This window comes from Corvus brachyrhynchos, unplaced genomic scaffold (assembly GCF_000691975.1).
Source record: "Corvus brachyrhynchos isolate BGI_N302 unplaced genomic scaffold, ASM69197v1 scaffold61, whole genome shotgun sequence".
Lineage (NCBI taxonomy): Eukaryota > Metazoa > Chordata > Aves > Passeriformes > Corvidae > Corvus > Corvus brachyrhynchos.
Window position 1 is genome coordinate 271880 of NW_008236478.1, and position 18969 is coordinate 290848.

Sequence of the window (18969 nt, forward strand, 5' to 3'; positions counted from 1 at the left end):
TGGATGGAATTATGTTGCAGTGTGTCTGGAATATTGCGTGGCATGGTGAATTTCAGAGGTCCAGACTGTATGAGCCCTCCTCCATCAGTATTAAATAAATACATAAGCTGTAACCATGCTGGTCTGTTTCTGGTGGAATTAGTCTTTGAAGATGAGTTGTTAAGCCTTTTAGACCATGCTTTTTTTGGTCATTTAGAGAACCTACGTCTTTTAAATGTAGGCAAGCTAGACCTTAGGAAAATTCTGTTTTTAGGCACTATGTTTCTGCCTCCTTAAGCAATGTGAGCTGTCATTTTCTCATACTCCCCTCTGACTTGCTGTGTGCTCCTCCATTTATCTCTTCCTCCTACTCTCAGCTCTGCATTTTGTTTCATGCTGCCTCCTATTCCTGGAACAGTCTCCCAGTCTCTGCTGCCAAATCCTCCCTCCCATTCTCTGCTCTTGTGAACCCATTTCTTCCAGCAGTCATTCCCAAGTTGTTACTTGACTAGTTGTCTCTCTTCTGTAGCCTTCCTTTCTTGTATCTGCTGTTCTGGGTCATGTTTCTTAATGTGAGATAGTACATAGGTAAGATAAAGGAGTGTATTTGCCACTATTTTGTTGAGCACTGTTTGCATTAGATCTTCATATAATGATTAGTAATAAATTCCCCTTCTCGTTTTGAGTGCAGAATTTTTCATGTAGGTCACTATTTTCTGTATGCTATTAAAGAACAGCCACATTTTATCTTAATGTAATTGCTAGGTTGTGGAAAATTGGTGTCTGTATTACAGCAAGTGCCATCAGCTAGCCTGTCTGTATAGGCAAAGTTCAGCTGTGTTGATCAACCTGCATGAAATGAAAGTAGAAAACACAGGGCTCTGGGCAAATCTGGTGGTGCTCAGCAGTATTCCTGTCACTGCACAGCTTCACTGCGGTGGTAATTATGCTGCCATGGCTGTTATTCCCTAGCATGGACAAGCTCACAGAGGCAGGCACAAGGTGGATCTGCTTACTGTTTCTAAACCATTTTTGTATCTCTTTCTTTGTGGAACAAGTCTTTCCACAAAAACAAGCAAAAGACCCACCATATTAGTAGAAATACGTGTTGGTAAGTGATTATGTTGTTGTATGCAAGTGGTGGATTGAGTTCCTGTGTACTTTGTAATGCATTTCACAGGCTGAATACCCTGTACCAGGATAGACCAAGAGAAGTGTGCTCTCTGTCCTACTGAACACCTCACCATACAGGCTGATGCACATTTCTACTTGGAGAGAATTTTGCTTTTCTGGAAATTCTCTTCTTTCTATTCCAACAGAGATAAGGCAATTGGATCACTGATTTTTAGAAAATTTATTGGCATCTTCTGTTTTCAGTTCACTTACTTGAACTAAGCTGAAGATTTATTAAGAAAGCAAAAGAATCCCTGGAAACATTAATGTTGCATTAGACTTAAGTTTCATAATGAAATGTTCTGAATGCTTCTGTTTTCTTAAGCCCTGCTTCTGATAATATCTGTCTTTGTCTCTAACTGCTACACGTGAAACAGAAATAGTTTCATAATTGTTTTAGCCTGTAAATACTTACAAAAGCTTGCAAAATGGCACAGACTAACTCCATGAATTTTGACTCAAAGGTTAAGCATGTTTTTTCATTATCAGAAACTAAATGTGAAAATATTAAATTTCTTCATGGAAAAAATTTTCTTGCTTCAACACATGAACAGTTTCCATGTTAATAATAAAAAATAAATCCAGTTTTCAGTAATTGATTACATTTCATTGGGCATTTTACTACTCCCACCTGTAAATTTTGGGGAAGAGTCTCCAAGATAGCTAAGTTAATCTCAAAAATCCGTAATTGGGCATCTTGCAGTTTTCAATACCCAGATCAGATTTATCTTCAGCTGCAGTCCCAAATAGAGATCTGTATTTTGCTCAAAACTCTTGAGCTTTCCTGATAAAACTTCAGTTTTGTCAGAAGGTAGATTTGATTGCAAATATGGCAGCTTTTTTTCCTGAGTTGTCCTGGATACTGTTAATTAGGATGTTAATGAGGTCCTGGACTTAATTCTGCATGAATGAGTATTTTAAAGATGCACTGCTTGATAGCATAAAAAATTCTACTTGTAAACAGTTGACTAATTAAAAATGTAAGAATATAGCACCCACTTCAGTAATTAAGTCTAGAAAATGGGAAAAAGACTAAAAACTAGTGGCACGTAATTACAGTGCAGTTTAAAATTAATATATTTGAGATGTATGTCTTTTCAAAAGAGTTTTGTTTCTCTGAGTTGATTATATAAAAACAAGGTGAAAGCAGAAGGTACAGGGTTGAAATTATCGTTGTTTAAAAATGCTAGTGAGCATGTCATAGTGTAAGCTGTGTTGTGGAAATAAGTGTGTATTGCCTGCGATTTTGTAACAATTGCAAACACGGATGGTTTGGGAGAAAACAAAATAATTCCACCCGCATTAAGACAGGGAAGTCTTAACAATAGTCCCAACTTTTTATCACCCTCTTTCTCTAGCGGTCTCTGTCCTCCTGTCACTCACACATCCTCATCTGTGGAAAAGCCCCGGTGTGTGAAGCTGCTTCAGGGTCCATCAAGGCCGTAAGGATCGCACTAGGCTGGAGTTGCCTCACCCCACTGTATAGGGGGCCTCCATCCACCCTCTGCTGGCACAGGCAGCGTCCTCAGCAGCAACACCCAAACAGCACAACTGCAGAGGCAGGCATTCATAGGTACCAGGTTCAGCCTGGAGTCCAGTCACCCGGTGAGTGCACAGTGATGAGAGTCAGGTCAGCAAGGCAGATCATACTTGTAGCACAGTTCAGGTCTGGCCTGAGCTCAGGTGCAGCTCACAGCTCAGGAGGTGGAGGCTGCTCAGAGTATTCAGAGGCTGTTGGTGGATGCAGTGCCCCCATTGAGATCCATTTCTGCCATAATGCTTGTGAAAAAGCCGAGAATGACTTTTTTTCATTGCACAGATGGCCATGAAGGCTTGGAGAGGGCGGTAGAGCACTTTGGATTTGCTCCTGTCTTGTAAAAACCAGGCCTCCAAACTGTTGTCTCACCCAGCCTGTATAATCTGTATAGACCTCAATTCATGCCTCTTCCACTTGTTCTACTCTTCTTCCCATTGCTTGTTTTTACTCTTTTTGCCTGGCCAGATTTATAGCTTGCTTATATCACTTTTACACCTCTCTCTCTCCTTTTCTTCCATCTTGGTTTTTGTTTTGGTTTTTTTTTTTTTTTTTTTTTTAACATGAGTTTGCATTGTGTTAAAAGCTGTCTTGCAATAGACAAGCCCCCTGTCTTGTAAAAACCAGGCCTCCAAACTGTTGTCTCACCCAGCCTGTATAATCTGTATAGACCTCAATTCATGCCTCTTCCACTTGTTCTACTCTTCTTCCCATTGCTTGTTTTTACTCTTTTTGCCTGGCCAGATTTATAGCTTGCTTATATCACTTTTACACCTCTCTCTCTCCTTTTCTTCCACTTGGTTTTTTGTTTGGGGTTTTTTTTTTTTTTTTAACATGAGTTTGCATTGTGTTAAAAGCTGTCTTGCAATAGCCAAGCCAGCAAAAATGTTAATATTTTGTTTTCTGAGTCCAGGAGACTTACTTATTTCAATCACACCAAGGTAATAGACAACTAGATAATTAGATACTGCAAAGGCTGGGAGATACACCATGAACTTTACACTGGGTGGAGGTCTTGTGAGTAGAACATCTCAGCTGAAGGCAGGTAGGAGGGAGCTGCTGTACACAGCTGGGGAACATGTTCTTTTAGAAGCCCAGCAGATTCTGACCCTGAATTTTGGTGCAAATGCACCAGAACAGGTGAGCGCAGGAGCTCAAAGAGCTTTCCTGAGGTGTTAAGATTTGGTAGAGCATACTTACAGCTTTCTTCTGGTGTCAGTTTGGACAAACTTTCGGTGTAATGGTATTAAACCTGTTCCCTACTGTCGTGTGTTCCTAGATAAATTTGATTGTAAAAGATTATCTCCTATGTGTTATGTGATGGGAGGAAGCAACTGAATATAAAGGATCAGCCTCTTGCTAATTAAGGTGAAATTTTCTAGCTCATGGGAAGAATGGTTAGGCTGCTTTCATAACAATTACAGATAAACTTTCATAATATGCATTCTATATTAAGACACTTCAACGCTGACGCTGATTTTTTTTTTGGTTTTGCCACAGTTTGACTGTATTTCCCACTTGATTAAGTTACTTAAGAGATATCACCAGAGAAGACTTTTTGCTTTCTGTAGCAGAATAGTTGATCTGAATTGTGATAAGCAGGAAGCATGAGAGAATGGATATGAGATTCTTGTCCATATCTAATGTGGAAGGAACTGCATCTATTTCCTGTTCCCACAGCTGAGCTGGAGATTTTCTGCCATGATAGAGCATACATGTTGATTTCTGATGAAAGGAGGGAGCTGAAGATGGTGTATTCCCTCCCTTTGGGGTGACTGAAGTATTCACTTTCCATCTGGAGGGGGACTGTAGAGCAGATTGGACTGCCTTTGTGTTGCAAGGCTCTGGCCTGTGCTGCCTGTGGCTCTCTGTCCCACAGCTCCGTGTGTCTAGGCGCAGAGAGGAGCTGCTGTCTCATTATCCCCTGGTGTGGGAAAAGGGTTAGGGTCAGAGCGGGCATGGACCTATGTGTCAGGAAAGGCACAAAATAGGAGAGGCAAGGCCAGAATGAAACTGCTGATCTTGTGGTGGCCTGATACATAGATTTTAAAGGCTCAGTAACATGTGAAATGAAGGAATGGATACATGCCTTCTGTTATCTCTGAGGAAAGTGCCTCCTTTCTCTCCTATGAGCAGTTACATTACAGAGACCTGTGCACTCCCAGAGCAGTTACATCCCCTCAGCTGGTGGAAAGCTCTGACTTGTGTGAGCACTTCCACTGCTACAATACCTGTAGTCTTTCCTTTTCATTTCAGCAGAGGTGTGCAGCTGCCAAGCTACATACTATTTTTACAAGTAGCATCAGTGACTGTTGAAGGTTGAAATTTTGTTTGGCTTTTTAACAGTTCTTCAGGTCCCTTATTTGCACATCTGCTCTTTAGGCAGGCTGAAAAAACAAGATGATGAACTGTTTTCCCTTCCCAAATTTGTCCTATGCTGAGGCAGTGAAACTTGTTGGGGCTTGTGGCACTGACATTTAACTTGAGGGAATACCTGAGCGTAAAAGTTTGAAACCCCCTTGCTTTCGAAAGTGAGTCGTTGGGTCAGTTGTAATGACCCCAAGCACTGAGTATAGTATGATGGGGAGAAGGCAGGGAGCTGAAAACCAGATTTCCTGGAAGCTCTTATGAGGAGCACCTTTTTGTTTTCAGGGGAAAAGACTGGTTTATGTTGCTAACAGGTAATGCTGGGCCATGCCTCTGTCACTGGCATGGGAAGGACTAAACCTATTGTTTATTTTTTTGTAAAATAAAAGAGCAAGAGAACAAAGATCTGCTGCAAACAAGGGTATCCATCATATATCCGAACACCAAGAACGTTGCAGGATCCCTTTGCAGCCCTCTGCAAAGCTGGCCTGGAGCCGGCCTTGCCAAGATCTCTACCTTTATGTTGTCTTCAGACTTCATTGCGCTGGCACAAGTGTAAGTTCAAGGCTGTAGTTGGGTTTCCACCAGGCTGGGATGAGAGAAGTGCATGTAGAACTGTTTAGCATGGACAACAGTTTGTTCTCTTGCAGAGGTGTGAAGTTACATACCTGTCTAGGAATGATAAAAGAAATAAAATAATTATTACTTCATCACACAGGTCTTCTCCTCTTATATTGGACTGCCACATTTCAAGCCTACTGGCCAGCTGGCAGCTTTCTGGCTCAGCACAGGTCTGTTCTGAGAGGCTTTTCCCTGCATGGGGACTTGCCCAAGCAGAGCATGGAGCTGGTTGAAGGCTGCAGTCCTGCCTGTCAGAGCAGCATGGGCACCATTAGTGTTTCTTGCCTCTTTGATCTGAATTTTGTATTCCTTAGGCAGTCTCTCATGGCAGGATTCGACTGGCAGCGGATGTTAGCTGAAACACATGGCCAGAGCCCAGAAATGAGCATGGCAATTTCATTGCAATGTGGCTGTATATTTTTTTTTACCCAATATGTGAAATACAACCAGCATTCATTCTCCTGAGCTTTCTACTAATTCTTTTGCTGTGTGGCTTGCTGTGTTTTGTTGACACTACTTGACGGGTTCCCCATCTTTGTGAGAGAGGGGCTGTACCTGGAGGCCTGGCATACAGATACCACCACAGACAAAGAGAGGGCCTGTGGTGTTTCAGAACTGAGCAGACTAATGAGGAATTTTGTGTCATGATGACACCATTAAAGTGGAATGGGTTGGAAAATCAATCAGATTCCTTCTCTGATTACTGTGTAACTCAATTACTGCAGTCCCCCTGGGGCCCAAGGCAACAACCATCTCACAGGAAGTGCAGAAGAAAGGCCTCTGAAATAGAGCTGTTGTGGACAAAGGCAAGATCTTGCTGCTGTGGATTCCAGATGGAGAGATTATATTATGAATAATGAAAAGGGCTGGGGTAATGTACTGGTGACACTGGGGTTTGGGTGGTAAGAACCTTCTGTAGCTCAGCTAAGAATGCCTTGACAGTTCCTGATAAAGGTGTCAGATGATACCCATTATCTTCAATGTGCCTTGGCATGAATGCACCAGAAGCCCAAATACTTAAAATCTGGTCATTGGTTTTGGCTAAGTGCTGGTCCTGAGCGTTTGCAGTGAACTCCCACAATCATTTCCAAGCACTGGAAATATCTGGAGATCAGATGTTAAAACCACACGGTTCTGGTTGTTATCTTGCTTTCATATCACATCAGTTGCCATGTGGCTTAGCAGCTGATAATTCACAAAGCAGTTTATGTTTCACATTAACACTGTATATCACTAGGAAACAGAACATCTAAGTTTGATGAAGCCTTTGTCTCAATGCTGGTGATCTCTGGGGTAGCTGACCTTACAGCTGATGCTCTCTAATCTAGAGATGCTTTTCTGGCAGGACGGGTGCCTGCTGAGCCTGCGTCCTTGGACCTCTGAGCACTTCACTCTTGCTGTGCATTCTGACTGCCACCTCCCACAATTCACACTTAGGTAGTCCAGGCAGGAGTTCAGAGTGGACCTCAATTTATCTAGAAACCTGGGATTTTTTGTGGTGTTAGATTCCCAGGAGTTTGATGTCAAAAGAGGACACAGGAATTTTCTTTTCCTTTAAAAGGGTATAATTTTCACCATGATTCTTTTTTTTCTTTTCTTTCTCCAGTATAGATATTTTTGAGCTTTTTGAGTATGACTGGTTTCTGACAGCTCTCTTGCCTTTTAATATAAATTTGGTTGTTTGTTGTTTTTTTCCCCCTCTTTTCGTTTGAACCTAAACCAGCTGATGCAGTCCCCAAAGAAAGAAATGCATCCAGTGCCAGCTGGCATGCCCTCTGGCTGTGAAGCCTTGTTAAAGAGATCGGAGCTGACAGATTCTTGAGCAGCAATCTGATACAGGCCTTTTTTTTTTAATTTGTTTTTTCGAGCTCATCCATGTAACAAATGGGGGTTTGTTTGGGAGCTTCGCTAGAGGCTTGAATGGAATCATTGTTATCAAAACACTGCTGTGATTCAGAAGTGCCCAGCAAAGGGGGTTCCTCTCCCTGGTGCCCCTCAGCTGGGCACTGCAGGTGTGGCAGCCTAACTTAAACTCTGATTTCATTCTTACTCTACAGAATAATCCAGTTGTCCTGTAATTTTCATCTTTAAACTGATAACTGGGAAACTGAAGCTACAGTTCTTCACAAAACAGAATCAGTTCAAAAGTAAAAATTAAGTTGGAGAGATGAATGAGTCCAACCAGGGAAGTGTTCTCCATGGTGATGCTTTGGGATAAAGAGTTGTAAAAGTAGAACCTTGCCAGGCTTTTGCATAAGTCAACATCTTCTTGATTTTCTTACCATTACCCTGGTGTTTAGATTACAAATTCTACCCCAGAAACACATGCTTGGAAATTCATACAAGTAACATTTGGGCTCCTGAGTTTCTCTTTACATTATTTCCTCCTGCAAAAACAACTTTGTGTGTAATGCATGTTAAGATAGTGAATCTTTAAATCCTGAATGTTTCTATTTTATTCAGTGGGATTGAAAAGCAAAAGGAAGTGAGTTATTTGGGAAGACAATAACTTGGAATTCTCAGTTTTCTCCATCAAAATTGACTATTACTGGAACCTGAGAGAAGTGTTGAGCATGAATTTGTTCCACAGGAGTACAGTGAAGATTACTTCTCATGTATGGAACATTGTGATATGCATGGAGCTCTGTATTACTCTGTCTTACAAGGAATTCACCTCATAAAAAGGATACAGCATTTTTAATATGTTTCTATTTTACCTCTCTCTGCCCTGCTGATTTCTGCCTCTGCTGGCTTCTGCCTCTTTGCAACTTTGGAGCTGCAATGCCAAGCAGGAAGGTGGTAACATTGGGGTCTTCCTTGCAGAGTCATTGAGATGGGAAGGGCTTGTTGTGGAGGTGGAAAGGCTGTTTTCCTCATTGCTTTTGAAAGATGGCACATGATTTTGGGTACTGTGCTGATACTCTGGAATTCCTGGTGTATTACAGGGACTGAACTTGACTCGAGCTGGAATTAGAAGTCATGTTCTGTGCTCTGGCCAGGGAATCATATATTCAACATCAGTTGTCACTTCAGTAGCAAGAAAAAGAAAAAACTATACAAGTTCTGTTTTTTACATCTTCACATAGTATTTTTTCACCTTCTCTCCCCTGTCCTTTTTCCAGTAAAAAGTTAACAGTATGTAGAGACAAAACTGAAAGATGATCGGTTGTGATGAAGAAAACACAGCTTATTGTTGCTGACTGAGCTGGATTTCCAAAGCCAACTCTGTCATTACAGAGGGCCATTTGGGAATGGAGACCCAATCCATTTGGAATCTTGGGTACAGGGATAGTTTTACCAAAAATTCCGATTCGTCTGCTGTGTTGCAGTGCAACCTTCAGTAAGTTTTGTTGTGTCTCAGTTTCTCCAGTAGAAAATTGTGTGATATACTTTACATTGACAGTCTACAGCTACTCTGAAGCCTTCACCGGGGTAAGGTTTCATTGTGTGCTACACAAAGCAGTCCCTGCTCTGCTGAGCTTATAGCAGAGGAGCTGTTTGAGATAATGATCATTGTAGGGCTTGTGTAAAGAGTACTCTGACTTTTCCATCTGCTGTCATAAAGTTAGCAGTTACTATATCTCTTCATATAAAATCTGTTTGTGGTTTTTGTCTCTGCTTCAAGCTGCACCAACAGTTTGGAAAACAGCCTGGTGGGAGTCTTTTAAGTGGGACTTTTGGCCTCATCTATAAACTGATATTTTCCCTGACTCAGAAGGATTTTTTTCTGTCTAGTAATACAAATTACAAATAAGCATCTGTCTCACAAGTAAATTCTGGTGGAGCAAAATAAGCATCTGTCTCACAAGTAGTTCCTTTTCTGGTGGAGCTAGTTGTTAGAAACCCCTGGCTTTACTATGTAAGAACTTTATGTATGCCTTAAACTCACAAACTAGTCTTCTCATATTCTTTGTTTTATCAGAATGGTAGTAACAGAAATTGGAGGAATGGAGAAAGGATGAAGACCTGTTTGGGTAATATTATTTGCTGTTGTTTTCTTGTGCCTCCTGGTGTTGCAAACTGTGGCAGTTGAGCAGGTGGTTAGAGGGTCTGTATGTGGTGGAGCACATCTGCAGGAATTGGGGGGGTGACTGAAAAAGGTTTTTAAAGAAAAAAAGCTATTTAGTTTTTACAGAGAGCTCATAGTCAGCGTGACTGACTTGGTGAGCAACATCTGGCACTAAGGGTGTTCTTGCATTGTTCTGGGGGGGGGCAGCAGGTGTGCCCCAAAGATGTGCTTGTATGCCAAGAAAGGCACCAGGGTATTGCTGTGGGTAAGTCACACTGCCAGTAAGGGAGAAAAGACTCCACTGTGATTTTTACTTTATTTTTAAAGCAAGGTGCAATTTAGTTAGTTTCCCTGGTGTTTGTTTTAGATTATTTGGTATTTGTTGGCTTTGTTGGGCATTTTTTCCTGGAAAAATAACAACATATGGTGAAATAGTCTGCTGCCATGAACACAAAGCAGGAGGTGAGAGAGCTTCGTAAAAAGAAGCTTTCATGTATTTGAGACCAACCCAAATTTATGTCATGCTGTTGGTGATTTAAAACTGGCTTCGTGTTCTTCAGTGGCATATGAGAGAAGGTGATGAAGGTTTCGGGAGATGTTTAATCTCCACCTGCCACTGAATCAGTTGGCAACAATTAAGTGTGCAGTGCGTGGGCAGCCCGTGATGCCTTTTCCTGGTCTTAAAATCAAGAGTCATACACGGTTAGAAGGGGAAAAGGGATTTTACCTTGGTATTTATTTTAAGGATCCTTAGGTGCACACGTCCAGGTCATATGCATCGAGATGCACCCTACCGAGTATATCCCCCAAAGATTGGCTATAACATTATAGGTTTTACTAATTAGCATATCTATCAAAGATTCCCCAGTGAGAGGCTCGACTGAGCCCCCCTCCCCAAGGAACTTTCCCCTGGATGGTTCTATCTTGGTTTACAGAATGTGTTTTGGCGAGGACCTTGGGGTCTGGGGCACACTAATCCCTAGCTACGAAGCTTCTAAAATGTTTCATCTCTTAGCTTGACAAACAAGTCCCAAGAATGTAGGCAAAAGCACTAAGAATACAGAAGTTGTAAAAAGGTATAACGGGTATAAAAGAAAAGGCAAAAAATCTTCATGGCATCACCTGTGCCCCCTGCCCTCTGTGCTGCCTGAGGGATGATGCCTCTCCAGAGCTGTATTTTGAGACCTCTGGAACAGAGTGAGTTCCCAGGACAAACAGGGCAGCCTTGCAGAGAGTGCCCTCTCCTCTTGTTAGCTTTGAAATATAGACTAGAATAAAAGGGTTTCATGTTTTCTGTTCAGTGGTTTGCAGAGGGCTGGGGGAAGGCCAGGTACTTGGCTCTGTTTGCTGTAGTGTGTGAGAATCTCACCCAAGGTGAATGTTGAGTCACTGTGCGCTGTGGGGATCTTTCTTCCAAGGACCATTGTGGTTGTTCTGTCAAGCTCCTGCACAAATGGGGTGTGACACTTCCCAGGGAACAGACCTGCTGATGGGCGAGTGATGCTGCCCACCTATCATCTGCTAGTCCTGCTTTTTCATCTCAGACCCGTTAAATGCCATGAATTCATACTGAGAATTGACTTTTTCTTTTTGAATTGCAGGATGCAAAGAGAAGGTGCCATCATGTGAATGTGAAACAGCTAAATGAGAAACAGGACACCTGGGAAGGCTGAGCTGAAACTGCTTGTGCGCAGAATGACAGACTGATTTGCTGTTGGGAGACGAGATTCTGGAAACCTTGCTCCTCCAAAGACTTCTGAGAGGAGAGGAACCCAAGGAGGCACGCAAAAGAGCGATGGGAATTGAGGGCCATGGTTACCTAAGATAAATGGCAGATCTCTGGGAGTCTAGCCTTGTAGCTGTTTGCTTTAGCTTTTTCTCTCTCTGCAGCTGCTCTTTCTTTTTTGTGAGCTGCTGCTGGGTACTGCCACGGCGGCACTGGAGATTCCAAGAGCGACGTGAGTCCGGAGTGTGAGGAGGGGGTGAGCCGCCCGCCTCACCATGATTCAGCTGTGGAAAGTAGTGCGGCACGTGCGACAGCTGGAGCTCCACAGATTGATCCTGCTGCTCATTGCCTTCAGCCTGATCTCCATGTGCATCCTGGCTTACTATGTCACTAACAGTCCCAAAATCAAGGAGCCACCACCCCTGCCCTTCAGTGACTGCAGCAACCAGCACCGCATCTTGATCCCGCCGCAAGCCAGCTGGAGGCTCACGAAGTCTGTGGACACGTCGCGCACAGATCCTGTGGTGCTCGTCTTTGTGGAAAGCATTTACTCCCAGCTGGGGCAGGAAATAGTGGCCATCCTGGAATCCAGCCGGTTTAAATACAGGACAGAGATCGCCCCTGGCAAAGGGGATATGCCCACCCTGACAGACAAAGACAGAGGACGCTATGCTCTAATTATCTATGAGAACATCCTTAAATATGTGAATCTAGATGCTTGGAACCGAGAGCTGCTGGACAAATACTGTGTAGAGTATGGAGTGGGGATTATAGGCTTTTTCAAAGCCAATGAGAACAGCCTGCTCAGTGCACAGCTCAAGGGTTTCCCCCTTTTCCTACATTCCAACTTGGGGCTGCGGGACTATCACATCAATCCCAGTGCTCCCCTGCTCTATGTCACCCGGGCTAATGAGGTGGAGCAGGGTCCTCTGCCTGGTGATGACTGGACTGTGTTTCAGTCAAACCACAGCACTTATGAGCCAGTGCTGTTGGCCAGCACAAAATCCTCGGAATCCATTCCTCACCTGGCCACTCACAAAGCATTACATGCCACAGTGATGCAGGACCTGGGTCTTCATGATGGGATCCAGCGGGTTCTCTTCGGCAATAACCTCAATTTCTGGCTGCACAAACTCATTTTCGTGGATGCCATTGCCTACTTGACTGGCAAGCGCCTGTGTCTCACACTTGATCGCTATATTCTTGTTGACATCGATGATATATTTGTGGGAAAAGAGGGCACTCGCATGAAAGTATCTGATGTAGAGGTAAAATCCTAGAGTAGCTACCTCCAGTGGTTCTAGATGGATTTCTAGAGTGTGTGCTATACCAGGAAATTCAAGGTGGCATTTAATTTGAGGGAAAGCATTGATTGCTGCAGTCGTACTCATACAGAGAATTAGCCTGCAGAGATGCCGAGGCACCATGTGTGATGCTCTCAACAGTTCTACACCTTTAAATGGAACACTTCAGGAGCTGGCCTCTTTCAGTTTAAGAGGAGGATGCCCATGGCAGTCTATTGTCTTCCCTTTAATGTAGGGAACAAGTATATGCAGGTTTCCTATGCCAACCTATTTGTAGCTGTAAACTCTGCTGTTCAAAAGGAAAAGACAAGTTGTGTTAGAATAGAACAGAAAAATGTATTTATTATTATTGTTGATATGTATAAACTGCATATATTATATTACAAAACTGTAGGCCAGTCCATGCAAACTGATACGGTCTCTGTTGTAGCCATCTAGCTTTTCAGCACACAAACAACTAAACTGGGAAAGGAGGGGTTTTCTCTAACCCTTTGCCCCCCCATCATGTCTGCTACCAGCAACCCTCATCCCTGGGCAGGGAATAGAAAAAAATTCACCAGAGAAACACGGTCAGACCAAGCCTTCATGATAACTAGCTCTGTGGCCTCACGATTGGCAAAGAGAGATGCCGTCTTCGTGGTTTGCTTTCCTTGGCAGTTCCTGGAATAATACAGTGACCTATTAGGAAAGGTTATGGGTAAGAGACAGATTTTGTGGAGGAGAGGGAACTGAGACAGACAAAGATAAAATTAAGTAGGCAGAGGATAAGTACTCCTTCTGATTCTCTGTGCCCTTGAAAGTACATGATAAGGTGTTCTGTTAAGTCTGTGATACACGTGCGTGTGATGCTTCATGGAGCCAAGGACTTGCCTTTGTATGTTCCCCATCAGTTCTGGTTTGTAGCCATTAAGGCAGGTGCACTGCCTGTTTCTCTGGTGTGCTGAGGTTGTTCACAGCTAAATACTCTGGATTCCCATTCAGCACTTGCCCTCAGGTGAGTCCTGGATGGCACCACCCGTGATGATGGTAAGCCTGTGACAGCAACTGCTTTAGCATGTTTCCAAAACAGCTTCAAGGTGAAGCACCCTTTAAACTTATATCCAAGGCACAAAATATTTGAGGCAAAGGTGTAAGACAGAATACTGTTGTACAGGTTTGGCCCCTTACCTGAACCTTACCTGTTACATGTTCCCAAGAGCCCTCTTCCATATCCTGAGGAGTCTTAACCACCTTTCCTACATGTTTTATGTATCCATGCAGGATATGTCTTAGTTTATAATCTCCAAGGTTTTAGGACTTCAAGATTCTATGTTTTGTTTCTGATTCCAAGTTTAGTCTGGGGGAAAGGAAAAGCCTGCATTCTGTTTGGAGCTAACTTGATCTTTTCAAATCACTTGAAGCTGTGTGCCTGAAGGAACTCTAAACTGCATGCCACTGTTTCGCTTGCTTCATTCTTTAATAATTCCTTAGAGCAACTTTGACCATTACATTCTAAGCAAACAGGCATAGAAGAAGTGTTTCCTAGTATACAGGTGTGGGAAAATGGAACAGTTGTATGTAATACTTATTGAAGGAAAATGCTAAAATTTTCTTCATTTCACTCTAGTGTCCCTGTGTTTTGAAGTGCTGAAATGTTCTGAAAGATTTTTTTTTTAAATTTCTTTTTTTGGTGAAGGATCACAATCTTATCTTGATCCTAAGCAGGCCCTACACCCACTAGTCCAAACCAGCGGAGATTCTCACCTCTGTAGTGTCTGTGCAGGTTGCAGACCCATGTGGGAAGGTAGGATAGGTGGCCAAAGCTCTTGGGAACAAAGGCTGCTCTAGTGATGTTAAAAACAAACCCAGACAAGATTATTCCAAAAGATGCTTTGTTTGGGTTTTAACAGGGTGAAATGGAGGAATAATCTGTGATCAGTAAGCAGCGAATCTCAGGCAAAGCAGATAAAACAGAGATTTATCCATTTAAAAGAAGCTCTCTGATTGCAGAGCCACGCGAGGTTAATGAATTTTTATTTTTTAAAAGCAAGAAATAACTACATGGATTTGTTGATAGTCTCTCACCATGGGGAGAGAAGGGGATATAACAGTAACAGAACAGCTGGCATTTTCTTTGGCCTTTGATATGAAAGCTCTGTTTCAGGGCTGTTATCTCAACATACAGCTCTTTATCTCAAAGCTTGTATTACATGGTCAGGGTAGTGGTTTGAAGACTGGATGTTGTGTGAAGGTATAAAATTGACTTTGCTGTCCCAGTGAGCCTGTTTGCCATATGCAGGTCCACGTTCAGAGACCTTCCCAGACAAAATGGGTATTAAAAGAAAGCACTGAATATAATTTGATCAAATGTATGCTCATGGTACATGTCTTACACAAGATGAATGTTTTTATTTGTGATGCTTAAAGGAGACCTGAATAGCTTTCTTCTTTAACAAGAAAAAAAGGAATTGTGCTTGCTTTTACTTTAAAGATGATAACCCTTGAGTTCCTGTTTCTGCTGAAGGGCTGCAGCAGCAGCTTGCAGTTGTCAATAGAAGTGGAACAGTTGGAAGTTGCACAAAGAAAACGTTTTTCCTTTGTACAGTTTACCAGAGATTTGAACTGCACATAATTAACAAAACAAAATCTCAGAGAATCCCTTCTCTTCTCAATTTATTCCACATTCAGTCTCTTCTAAAATCATAATCCTTGGAATTTACCAAAGCTCCATGGAACTGGCCACCAAAGACAAGCCATTTCTAATGCAAAAGGATCTGGCTTTTGTGATCCTTTCTGGCCATCTTTAGGTATGAGGAAAGAAGATTAAGTTGATGAGTTTTTTCCTCTTTCGCTGGTAATCTCTACAAGGGCATAAATAGTGAGCAATCATTGCTAGTGAGTCTGAGAGCAAGCTAAGTGAAAATCAAGCACAGTAATTTCATTTTGGATTATGAATGGTGAGGGTGCAGAAGAGAGAACCTAGTGAGGGTGGCTGTCAGCCAGCTCTTGCCTTTCTAATTTGTAGAGGATGATCTTACCTGCAATTAAAGTACTCAGCAATTCCTAACTCCCTGATTCTAAGATTGCAGGGCAGGTAGAAATACCAGTACCATGAGAGCTTTCATTTTTGCCAGTGATGTTTTGAGCTCTGCCAGTGCTGCTGCTGGGTGGTAAGAAAACTGCAGGAACTCCTCTCAAGAACGCACTGCCCGGGGCCCACAGGGGCAGTATCTGCCAAGAATGTGTCTCTGCCACATGTTCCTAGTATGGTTTGCATGAGCATTGAGAAGAGGCTGTAAAAACACTCAGCTTGCTTCCTCCATTTTTTATCATCTGTTTCTCTTCGTTTGTCCATGTACTTTTTTCTTAGAGTAATGTTTTTCTCTTCTCCCAGCATCTGACTCTCAGCCTTACTTCCCCCTTTTCTTTTGCCTCTTGTTAGAGGGACCTGAGATAGATAACATTTAGGGTTTGTGTGGAGCGACTAAATTCTCTGCAAACACTTCTGGAAGTTAAAAATTTTGTAGCTTAAAAAGCAGAGTTGCATGAAGATTTAGCCCTGTATTACTCCAATGCCAAGGACACCCTGTTATCTTAGAAAAGGATTAGGTCCCAAGGAAGCTCCCAATACAGTCAGAGTGCTGTGGCTTTCCCTGATTTCTTCCTCACTCCTAGAATGAGGAGAGTTTCTATTTCCCCTGGATGACATCAAGAGCTTGTAGTGACTGTGGAGTAAATCTTTGGAGATCTGTCAGTGAGATGATAGAGATTTTGAACATACTGTGACAAAAGGCACAATTTTAAACTTTTTTCCCTAACATTTGTTTAGAAGTAAATACTTCTCATAATTTGAGATTATTAAAAAGCCTTTTTAAAAGTGATGGGCATCGAACATCAGAGTGAAGCTTAGACATTTTTTCCATTGTGTCCGGAAATGTGCATTGGAATGTAGTTTTCTGTCACTTGGACCTGCAGCCTGGCTGCCCCAGTTAAGTACTAAAGTCTCCAAAAATATAGGTTGTGCATTGCAATGGATGTTCTCTGATAGACTGTGACAAGCGTGAAGCAGGTCTGGCCTTGATGTGGCTTAAGAATTCCTGTGGCCAGTGCTGGGAATCTCTTTGGAGACTCCATCTGTGCCTTGCTGGAGTGAGCCTTGCAGGGCTTCTAGCAGGGAGCTTAGCTGGGGCAGGGGCCTTTCTGGCTGCTTAGTGGTCAGGCTCATACCTTGGAAGGCTTTTTGAAGTAAAACATAAAAAAACAGATAAAAAATATAAAAAGAGATACTTGGATGGATTGAGGGGCAGTTTGTTAGGGGAAGAAAGTCTGCTCTTTAGAGGTGGGGGATAGCTAAAATGCTAGCCCTCTCTCATATCCTGTGAGCAACTGAACTTCCTAAATATGCATGTGAAGATCTGTTCACATCTGGCTGTTTTCTCTCTTAATGCGTAGCCTGCTCCGCATTTCTTGATTGCCTTTTGTTTAAGAGTCTCAGAGCACATTATGGATATAAATGAAATGCCACTTGAATCACCTGTTAGATATGATTAGTACTGTCATATTCATCCTACTTTATGAAAGAGGAACACAGTGCAGAGACAAGTGCCATCTCCCAGCCCGTTCCCACACCTGCGTTATTGCACCCTACTATGGCTCACAGAGCTCTTGGCACCAGTGTGGAACCAGGGAGCAGGGAATGCATAATGTGTTGGAACAAACGTCCAAATACTGGCACTTTAGTCTCCTTTATCATGTTCAGGGGAAAGACATTTCTTCAAACCTATGCTGTGCCACCTTAGGGATGTGCCTGTGACATGGACCCGCATCAGCAGAGGGATGGCACACGATTAGCAATAAACGTGCCAGGAAAGCAGGACTCCACAGGGCTCCATAGTCTCTGAATTTCTGGGGCCCCCACAGTTCCTCTCTGGTCCCTCCCTGGACACAAAGGATTGCAGCCTGCTGGAGCAGGGCTTTTTGGGATTTATTATCAGACAGATGTGTTGTCATGGTAACCCCAGCCAGGCTTTAAATCTCTTTCTGTGCAGAGGAATGCTAAGCCTCTTAACCGCTGTCTTTCCTCCCACACTTTCCTACCCAGGCTTGGGGAACTGGATGTGCCTTTCAGGGCAGCAGAGGGAAGTGATGAGGCTTGGGACAGCTCTGGAGAAAGGAAAGAAAGTGGCACTTTCCTGTCTGAGTTACGGGGTGATGTGTTCAAGGTGCTGGTCCCAAATTTGAAGTGATCTTGTAAACTGTCATCTGGACAGACAGGTGCGTCTCCAAGGAGAGGTGCACAGCTCTTAGTCTGTGCTCCCTGATGTGTGGGGTGCTTATGTCTTGCTGGGGTGCATAAGGGGAACTTGACCTCTTATTGCCTGTTCTGGATCTTGTGCTGCAAAGGAGGCTTCAGCCATCAGTGTTGCTGGCATGTCACTTCTTAAAAGCACTGTCTGTGATAGGTTCTGGAGATGTCACATACCTTACATTTATCAAATTACTGTTCTTGGGTGGGGACTGAGGTAAAGATGCGGTAGGCAAGTGGCCATGGAAAAGCTGAAATCTTTGAAATTTGTCCCAGGCTGCTTTGGATGTCGCTGTTGTGTGGATGTGGGAATGAGGAGCAGGAAATTAAGTGTGTCTGTAGGGGAAAGTCTGAAAGCTTGGTTCCCTCACAGAGAGCATTGAGAGTGTCTTGTAGCACTGCACGTGGAATCTGTCTGGTCTTCCCACCTTGCTGTGGTCATGGACTGCCTGCCTTGGCTGTAAAACTGCTCAGCGTATGTTTGCAGTGAATGGGTGATTGAAGTGAACTACAGAAGTAATTTTTAAAATTATGTGATGACCAGTGTTTGGTTAACGCTGGTTTGATATATCAGTGAGAGCAGTGATTTGTCAGGTTATCCATAGGAGGTTGGTGTCAAGGCACCTCCACGGAATGAGAGTCTGCCTTTTGTGAGTGCACTTGCACCACTGAGGGAGTGGCACACCCAAACAGTTCCTATGGAGTGTGAGCCGTGTGAAGGCACCCTGCAGTGCTGTTTTATGCTCCTTGGGGCTGGGGAAGGGCAGCTGATGCAGGAAGATCTGTTCATCTTCCCTGCACAGTTTGATAGGTCTGTGTGCTTTCCCCAGAGTTATATTCCACGTTTCCTGTGTGATTGCATCCAGCTGAAGTCTGCTGTTGAGAGGTCATCACCTTCACCTTGGTGCAGCCACTGATCCATTGCTTTCTGAGAAAAGCTATTAAAATCTAAGCAGCCCAGACAAGGACCAT

At 43.1% G+C, this 18969-nt stretch overlaps 1 protein-coding gene across 5 annotated transcripts in view; it reads left to right on the top strand.

Moving 5' to 3' along the window:
* NDST2 (N-deacetylase and N-sulfotransferase 2) overlaps nucleotides 1–18969 on the top strand; it is a 107296-nt gene that overhangs the window by 70046 nt on the left and 18281 nt on the right. For all 5 annotated transcript variants that reach the window (XM_017725886.1, XM_008643705.2, XM_017725888.1 and 2 more), the window contains one exon: nucleotides 11285–12677. In XM_017725886.1, the coding sequence (XP_017581375.1) occupies nucleotides 11685–12677 (993 nt within the window). In that variant the 5' untranslated portion in view covers nucleotides 11285–11684. The remainder of the gene's footprint in view (nucleotides 1–11284; nucleotides 12678–18969) is intronic.